The sequence below is a fragment of the Hyalella azteca genome, unplaced genomic scaffold (genome assembly GCF_000764305.2).
Source record: "Hyalella azteca isolate HAZT.00-mixed unplaced genomic scaffold, Hazt_2.0.2 contig904, whole genome shotgun sequence".
Taxonomy (NCBI): Eukaryota; Metazoa; Arthropoda; class Malacostraca; order Amphipoda; family Hyalellidae; genus Hyalella; species Hyalella azteca.
Genome location: NW_025931238.1, coordinates 1 through 9,834, shown reverse-complemented (window position 1 = coordinate 9,834; position 9,834 = coordinate 1). Strand labels below are relative to the sequence as shown.

The following is a 9,834-nucleotide window of genomic DNA, read 5'->3' as shown; positions in this document are numbered from 1 at the left end:
GGTGGAAGTCTAGTAGCTTCTTCAAACTATCGCCAGTCATGAAAAGATCCGGTCAAATGACACGAGTTTAGATCTATGAACAAGGCACGAAATGGAAAAGAATCGGCGACAGGCCACATCAGGCCTACACTTCAGAGCCGACATCACTATGTTATGTTATGTTATGTTATTAGCAGTTAAATCTTTTCATAATCATCATCCGGTAATTGACTAATATTCGACAATAATGGTCAACGGTATTCAATGAATGGACGAATTAAACGAAAAGTTTTCCAGTCTTGGCAACAGTAATATACTTTTCAACAGAGATCTTTTACCGTTTGTGATTCATTACCACAGCTGTGTTTATTGATGCGTGTTAGACGCAATTGTCTTGCAAGTTATCTAACTTAATGTGCGCGGAATATATTAAATAGTGCAAGCACTTCTACAAACATCAAGTTTTGTGCGGTACTGCAACGCAATCTTTGCGCGACAGGCGCTCTGTGCGAGCCTCAGCTCGGGTGACGGTGTGGTTAAGATCGCCAAATATGGAGCGGTTAGTTGGAGGTTCGAGGCCAGCAACTATTTGTAAAAATTCTGGCCGAAATCGGAAATATGGTGGCCAGCAAGTCTGGGGCATTATTATCAAAACTCACTCAAGTACATTCACATAGCGACCTAACTACATGTAACGGTCTAAGTGAACGTAGCGACCATTTCTCGTCCGTGATTGATGATTTCCGCTTGAGAAGCCGTCAGTGATTGGCTGACGGAGTTACAAATGCTGACACCGCACCATCAATAACATCACCAAAAATAACGATCGAGGTCGAAGTTGTACAGCAAATTCAACTTGATTTGAGAGTTGAGATAAAATGTATGCATTTAACAACACAAGATTTAATTTTTATTGACTATGGTGCGTTAAAATAACGAGTTTAAGAAAGTAAACTGAGTGAATCAAACCACGCGTTTTATGCTCACAATGAAACTAGGACGAAAAATTCTATGAATGTAAACATGAAAAACTCTATTATTTCGTGCTTGAAAAAGTGCCGACTTCTGGCACCTAATAGGCTTAGCATTAACAGCCTAAATCGCTGACAGGGTTAGGGTTAACTACCTAAATAGTCGGCAGGGTTATGATTATCAGCCTAAATTGTTGACAGGATTAGGGTTAACAGCCTAAACAGTCGGCAGGGTTAGGGTTAACAGCCTAAACAGTCGGCAGGGTTAGGGTTAACAGTCTAAACAGTCGGCAGGGTTAGGGTTAACAGCCTAAATTGTTGACAGGGTTATTGTTAACAGCCTAAATTGATGGCAGAGTTAGGGTTAACTGCCTAAATTCTTGACAGGGTTAGGGTTAACAGCCTAAATAGTTAACAGGGTTAGGGTTAACACTTTTCATACACTCAAACTCTGAGTGATCTACACGACACTTAAACATAGGCAATCTAGCTCAGAATACATAACATGAAACATTTCTCTTCAGTGAAATTATTGCGCTCAGATCGATTGTAGTTGCACTCCCTCATTATTACATATCAAGAACAGCGAGTGAAGTTAATGCATTTACACAATGTTTATACAGCAGAATTTATTCTCGAACGCTAAAGTATATCAGATTCGAGTAGCGTTCTTCCGTTCCGATTTAAAAACATTTTTAGTTATTTATAATTGCTTATAATACATTCAAATGTTGTTGTAGAATTTTTGTTCCCGTTTACGTTTAATAACAGAAGTTACAGAGGTTAGTTTTCTTTCATGATGTCAAGATTAGCATATGACTCATTACAATTCGTTGTCATTGAATTTTCGACTCAGGAAGTTCGAAGTTGAAAAGTAATAAAACGTTTCTTGTAGTTAATTTTATTTTTTTACATTTGTTGAATTGTAAATTTTTGTAGGTTCATCGTTCAACCGAATTTCCACTCATTTTAATCAGAACTTTATTTATCAGTTTGCATCCCATTCACTCGGCTGTAAATTCGGTACCGGTTAAATTGCCTCGGAATCAAGGTTTTATGTCCGTAACCGTGCAATACTAATAATATTGACGGTTAACACCAATTAAAAGAAGAAGAAGACCATTGGATGCGGTTTCAAAGCTCCTGTAAAACACCAATTAAAAGAAGAAAAAGACAATTGGATGCGTTTTCAAAGCTCCTTTAAAACACCAATTAAAAGAAGAAGACCAATGAATGCGTTTTCAAAGCTCCTTTAAAACACCAATTAAAAGAAGAAGAAAACCAGAATTTGAGTTACCACTTGGCGGGCATCTGGCACACGAAGTTGTACTTGTCTCCGCCCCCCTTATTGGCGAGCATGAAGTTCATGTCGCTGTTCATGATGGTGCTGAAGGATAACACCCCAGATGGCTCTCCCGGGGCCCAGGATCCTGTCACCGGAGTTTTTTGTTGCCACAGCCAACCACCGATGAGGTACCATGTCGCCTCCACCCAGTGGTGGCCGGGCTTCGGTTCTGTATGGCAGGAAATTAACGAAAAATTTATTTTCATTTTATTTATTTTTTATATAGTTTTTTATTTATTTTCAAGAAAATTTATTTTTCGTTCTCTGACGGGAACAACCGTTACCAAGCATTTAGGTACGAATATCACTGATGACAGATAACCTATCGGTAGACAAAACATTATGTAATCGTCTAATGATGTTAACTCTCATTACCTGGCTTTTAAGTATGACTAATATATTGTACTAACGATGGTTAGTGAATTAGTAGGAAAATGGCATATTTGTTGCGGATTTCTTTGTGAACCCTGATGTTTTGTCGTTCTTTCCGTGATATTCAAAATTATCCAGACAATTACATTATTTACCGTAAATCAATTGAACATTAAACAGTATAAAAAATAAGTTAATTGGAAAAAATGCCATTTATTTTAAACTAAATCCATTTACATGATATATTACTGTTTATGAATGCGAAAAGTCACTACTTCAAATCTGATTTATTTGCTCCTGAATATTTTTATATAGTCTAAGTAACATCAAGAAACATTATGCCTTTGTTCGATGCTAAGTCTAAGTAACTTCAAGAAACATTATGCCTTTGTTCGATGCTAAGTCTAAGTAACTTCAAGAAACATTCCGACTGTGTTCGATGTTAAGTCTAAGTAACATCAAGAAACATCATGCCTTTGTTCGATGTTAAGTCTAAGTAACTTCAAGAAACATTATGCGTAATTATTGAGTCAAAGTCCTGGCAACGACCCTAAGCAACGAAGACTCGAACTTTTCTTATTGCGTGCCGGTGCGCAATACAATTTTACGAACGACTTGCCGTGCATCGATGTGGCCGTTCGTTCACTTCGTTAGTAGAATTAATTTACATGCACAGACTACAAGCACGAATGAAATATCGCACCAATTTACATACTGAAGAAACACTTATATACATGGATATACTTGAAGCACGAAAGAAAACACAAGAACAGAAAGAAAGAAACGAAACAGAAAGAAAGAAACGAAAAAGAAAGACAGAAACAAAACAGAAAGAATGAAACGAAGCACGAAAGAAAACACAAGAACAGCAAGAAAGAAACGAAACAGAAAGAAAGAAACGAAAAAAAAGACAGAAACAAAACAGAAAGAATGAAACGAAGCACGAAAGAAAACTAATATTTTTCTTCACGTCAGTGATAGATTTTTTAAGCCAAGAGTATATTTTTTTCAAGTTATGGATATGATTTTTGAGTTGTTAATAAATGAATGAATGTTATATTTTTTATTACATTTTTCTTATTTTTAACTGTAAAGTGTTGTTTTATCATTTTTAAACGAAAAATATGCAATTGTGGTAAAGGGACCAAGGGTGGGCGCCTTGCCCCAAGCCCATGGGCCCATTGCCCCAAGGGTGGGGCAATAGGCCCATTTTGACACTTTTTACAAAATAGTGTTTCATTAAAAATTGAATAACTCTATAGGCGTCTAATTCACATCATACATTCCTCATTAGTTGCACCTTTAAACAAAACAAAGAACCACCTCGTATCAATTAAAACTTCGTCAAAATTTTAGTTTAAAAAAAGTGGGGGGCGCGCTGCCCCACGTTACCCTACGTATAGGGAGAAACAGACAATTGCGCGTATTTTTGATGCACGGTGAATAACCTACCCGCGCACAATAGAAACACTAACTTGCATTGAAGTGCACGTTCTCAATCACTGCACTGAGACGACGCACAAATGCACGTGGTGCACACTGCACATTTGGCTTAAGTTGGTTTAGCTAATTGCAGTCAAAACCTCCACTAACATTCCATCATCCGAGATTGGAAGCTTCACTCGATCTTCGTTCACCGTAAAAAATGCAGGTAAGAATAACATTATGAAAGTTCGGATAAATTCCACACAATCATTAAAATGAAACCCCACCTGCACTTTTTTCTAATGTAAATCATTTCCCTCAAATTAACTAACTATGACAAGCTTATTATTTCGATGACTTTAGCTTGATGGTCAACAGTTGAATGAATTTACCATCTGTAATTTTAATAAATGTAGTTTCGTTATGGGTAATCTACATCGAGTCTCTTTCATGCCATATCGCAACTTGCGTGAAATATTAAAGATAATTTCGGCACAGTAATGAAGCAGCAAGTTCAGGTGAATATCAAGAGCACGATTTCGTGCTGGTAAAACTTGAAGGTAAATCAAAGTCGTTTTATTTAAATCGTCGCCGGCCATTGATCACTTCAACTGCACACTCCATTAACGCGTGTGCTGCGTGCCCACGCTGTGTTCTGTAATGTTCTGTTACAATATCTCTATCTAGTGTTACATTTGTACTAACAACATTTGTAATTTTCTACTACTAACATTTGTAATTTTCTGTAATATTCATTTACAATATTTCTAACATGGGTAATATTCTTTCACATTAAAACAAATATTTGTAATATTTTTCAAAGCCTTCAAAGAGAGAAATGCCAGAGGCATGCATGATTGATTTGCATGCATTGTGATGGCGACCCAAAGCACCTAGGCACTTCAACTGCCAGTGGGCAATGTGAAGGAAAGTCCAGCTTATGATGACTTGACACTGTAGCAGCAGATACACAGAGCTAAACTGCACCAGCAGATACACTGAGCTACACTGTAACAGCAGATACACTGAGCTACACTGTACCAGCAGATACACTGAGCTACACTGTAACAGCAGATACACTGAGCTACACTGTACCAGCAGATACACTGAGCTACACTGTAGCAGCAGATACACTGACCTACACTGTAGCAGCAGATACACTGACCTACACTGTAGCAGCAGATACACAGAGCTAAACTGTACCAGCAGATACACTGAGCTACACTGTAGCAGCAGATACACTGACCTACACTGTAGCAGCAGATACACAGAGCTAAACTGTACCAGCAGATACACTGAGCTACACTGTAACAGCATATACACTGAGCTACACTGTATCTGAGTACACTGTAGCAACAGATACACTGAGCTACACTGTACCAGCATATACACTGAGCTACACTGTACCAGCATATACACTGAGCTACACTGTACCAGCAGATACACTGAGCTACACTGTCATAGAGCGGTACATTGTTGGTTCGTCTGTAAAATTATTATTAGATACGCTATATTTGTGGCCAAATCATTCATGTAAATGGCCTATTTCACAAATAGCTTACATTATAACTTCAATAATTAATATGAAGCTCGAAGTGTAACGAAATATAGGAAATATATCATAAAAAAAATGTGTCTTACGTATAGCCTGCAGCCGATTGACAACAGCGTTGTACTTGTCAGTCGTGTCAAGAACTGCCAAGATGCCGCCCCTTGCTTGGCACGCGGCTTGCCCGGAGTCCCGGTCAAGGGTGACGTCTGACAACCAAATGCAGCCCGCTGCACCAAGCTTCTCGTAACCAAGGATCTCGTCGCAACCTTCAACCCGATATGTTAATTACATTCAGCTGAAAACTTGAGAAAAAAATTGCAATGAAAGAATTGCCTTGAATGAAGCGTGTAAAATAAATAAAAATACAAATTAACTGCCAAATTCGTCTTCGTTTTAGAATAAAGATATGTTTAAATTTGCAATAACCCCTTATTCACGTAGGGCAACGTGGGGCAGCGCGCCCCCCACTTTTTTTAAACTAAAATTTTGAAGAAGTTTTAATTGATACGAGGTGGTTCTTTGTTTTGTTTAAAGGTGCAACTAATGAGGAATGTATGATGTGAATTAGACGCCTATAGAGTTATTCAATTTTTCATGAAACACTATTTTGTAAAAAGTGTCAAAATGGGCCCATTGCCCCACCCCTGGGGCAATGGGCCCATGGGCTTGGGGCAAGGCGCCCACCCTTGGTCCCTTTACCACAATTGCATATTTTTTGTTTAAAAATGATAAAACAACGCTTTACAGTTAAAAATAAGAAAAATGTAATAAAAAATATGACATTCATTCATTTATTAACAACTCAAAAAATCATATCCATAACTTGAAAAAAATATACTCTTGGCTTAAAAAATCTATCACTGACGTGAAGAAAAATATTTCATTGACATAACATTATACATCCTTGACTTGAAAAAGATATCTTTGCAATAAAAAATTCGTCCTTGACATGAAAAAATGTATCCTTGACTAGAAAAAATATATTTAGTTGATCATTAGCAAAACGTAAATCCGTACACTTCATCCCAGTGAAACTGTCGACCGGCGGTAGAGAACACGGACCAATATCTGCCATACTTAGCGAGAAACCCGCTATGGGCCCGTGACCCGCAGTGGGCTCGCTGCCCCATGTTACCCTACGAAGTTAGGGTAAACTAAATAATATAGAAAAAATATAACTCAGTCCTCACTGCAGTGAGTGACAGAGAGCGCATTTTCTTGTCGACGAAAACGTGAAGTCACGGACGGACAGACGGACGGACAGACAGACGGACATGGCGAGCACAATAGTGCATTTTTTCCATAAATGATAAAATGCGCTAAAAATACGGACGGTTTTAAAAGTATAAATGAATACTTTGGTACCTGAGTCGACCATGCCGCGGATGAGGAAACTGTAGCGGGTTGACCTAATATTCCTCGAGTCAAATTATAATAGATATCAACAATAATTAAAATAAAATCTGATTTAAAAAAAATTTACAAATAACAGAGGACAAATGGTAAAAATATAACTCAGTACTCACTGCAGTGAGTGACAGAGAGCGCATTTTCTCGTCGACGAAAACGTCAGGTCACGGACGGGCAGACTGACAGACAGACGAACGAACAAGCGGACATGGCGAGCACAATAGTGCATTTTTTTCATAAATGAGAAAATGCGCTAAATAATAAGGACTTTTTTAAAAATTATGAATGAATACTTTCGCACCCGAGTCGACCCTGCCGCGGATGAGGGCGGTGTAGCCGGTGTAGTTGGCGAGGCCGGACGGCACCTGTGGCTGCGTGGCTATGTGGCACACGCCGGGTGTGCCGATGGCGAGGGTGGCCGATGTGGCGTACATGGGGCCGTATGCAACACCGTAGCATGTGGCTGAGGTGCGGCAAGATGTGACACATTGACCTGTCGGTATGTTGGTAGAAGATGCCTATTGAATATTTAATGATTTGGGAAATTAAAATGAAATTTAAATGAATTATCTGAACAATATTTAATACGTCAAGTAAAAGTCAGCGCGAGCGTGACCGAAACATATAATCTAGTATACCAAGGATAGAATTTACCTAACATAGCGTATCCAGTCCGACGGTAAATAAACTTCCTTTTTTATAACCTACAGTCATATATTATCATTTAAATTTGTCTCGGAACAATAATTCCTGATTTTTTTTTCTAAAAAGTCAATAAAACACTGTGACAAGACAGTACATCAACACAGACCTGTATGAGCACTGAGTTCTTCTTCAAATACCAGTAGCCTCATTATCTTAGCCTATTTGCTAGATCGATCGAGTAATCTTCTAAGGTTGAATAGCCAACGTTCCAACAAAGAATAATCAAGCCACGCTTGATTGACAAAGAAGAAATCAACGAACTACACTCATTCACAGATTCGTATTCGTTGAACAGATTTACTCAGGGCACACAATACGCTCGGCAAAGCCAGCCTCGTAAGCCCAAGGCACCTCTAATAATTCTTAGTTAATGCCCAACGAAGGTATACTGAACTATATTCATCAAGATCATTTCGTCGATAACCTATTTATCAGACGCAGAAATATGTTAAACTGCGACTGCAGTGAATAAGATTGCGGCTGAATATGGACAAGCGTGCAAGCTCATGTGATGGATGACGATCAAGACTGTTATTCACTAAAATTTGTATTCTTCAGAGGAATGATAATGTTGAGAATAACGTACAGGGTTGGTTGTCCGCATATAACTGAACATTAATTTTTAATTCAATGTGAAGAATATTATTTTATGTTACTGCTTAAACCTTCAGATATTTCGAGCGTTATTTCATTTTTTTAGGAAAATTCTGGATTCTGATTGATTTATAAAATCAATCAAATCATCGTGTAGAACATCCAAGGCGGTGATTATACTTTATTATCATTATCATTTCATATCAGATCAATGCATTGCGGTTGTAAAATGTCAGCGACATGAACACTTAAATGTCGAATGAACATTTATACGTAGAAATATAGACTCGAAAATTTTAATAAAATTTGAAAATTGATGCATAGACATAAATACACAAAAAGTTACCTGAGCTATTTGTATCAATATTCACACAGAGATTTTATAGACTCTGTCACACTCACATAAAGCAGGGGTCTACGTGTACTCACACAAAGCAGGGGTCTACGTGTACTCACACAAAGCAGGGGTCTACGTGTACTCACACAAGGTAGAGGTCTACGTGTACTCACACAAAGCAGGGGTCTACGTGTACTCACACAAAGCAGGGTCTACGTGTACTCACACAAAGCAGGGGTCTACGTGTACTCACACAAAGCAGGGGTCTACGTGTACTCACACAAAGCAGGGGTCTACGTGTACTCACACAAAGTAGATGTCTGCTTGTAGTCCACGACGTAGCTGGTCTGCAGCCTCTTGTCTCTGAATGCAGAGTATTGAGTTCTAGGGTCTGTTAGACCTCCCAAGACCCCGCCCAACGTCACAAACAACAACAAAACATGCATTTTTTCTCTCTGCATTCTTTAACTTTAATTTATTCAATTCTTTTCACAGTAAATTATTTTTTCGAAGATGGACCGAGATAATTAGTGGGTTACTATCATGCGATTATTAATTATAATAAATGTCTGCATGACAGTTAACAAAAACTATCTATACATGAGTCCATTATTAGAATAATTAATATAATAAGAATTATTATTTATTTCGTGCTGTGGGAAATGTTGGTGCTATTTATATCAGGTTGATTTGGAATTATTCTATTGATTATAACAAAAAATGTATGACACGTATTAACATTCATTTCCTAACCAAACCCATCAGTATGAGGGAAACTCATAGGCTTGTTTATTACACTTACTAATCAATTAGGGGTAAGTGAAGCCTTATTTTATTGACAATGAAATCAACTTAGAATAAACCTATCATTGATTCCCAATAACGATTTTTACGACAAACATTAATACAAAAGCGCCACCAAACTACCTGAACAAATAGAATTAAATTCATCAATGAACAGAATTTAACCTTTTCAACGATGTCTGTAAATTTGAACAACTTCAACGATATTTTTACCGGTGATCGACACGAAAATATCTGTAAATTTAAACAATTTCAACGATATTTCTACCGGTGATCGCACACGAAAATATCTGTAAATTTGAACAATTTCAACGATATTTCTACCGGTGATCGCACACGA

The 9,834-nt window shown here is 37.8% G+C and overlaps 1 protein-coding gene across 2 annotated transcripts; it reads right to left on the bottom strand.

The window, feature by feature from the left end:
- Window positions 1–150: 150 nt before the first annotated feature.
- LOC108669137 lies at window positions 151–9,146 on the bottom strand. Of its 2 annotated transcripts, XM_047881031.1 has the most exons (5): window positions 8,998–9,146; window positions 7,356–7,547; window positions 5,734–5,910; window positions 2,212–2,464; window positions 151–2,159 (listed from the first exon to the last, which is right to left on the bottom strand). In XM_047881031.1, exons 1-4 carry the CDS (start codon window positions 9,134–9,136, stop codon window positions 2,244–2,246), a joined length of 729 nt encoding a protein of 242 aa, XP_047736987.1. In that variant the 5' UTR covers window positions 9,137–9,146; the 3' UTR covers window positions 151–2,159; window positions 2,212–2,243. The 2 variants fall into 2 exon arrangements, with proteins under 2 accessions (XP_047736987.1, XP_018011923.1); XM_018156434.2 differs by having other exon boundaries at window positions 151–2,464.
- Window positions 9,147–9,834: the final 688 nt, after the last annotated feature.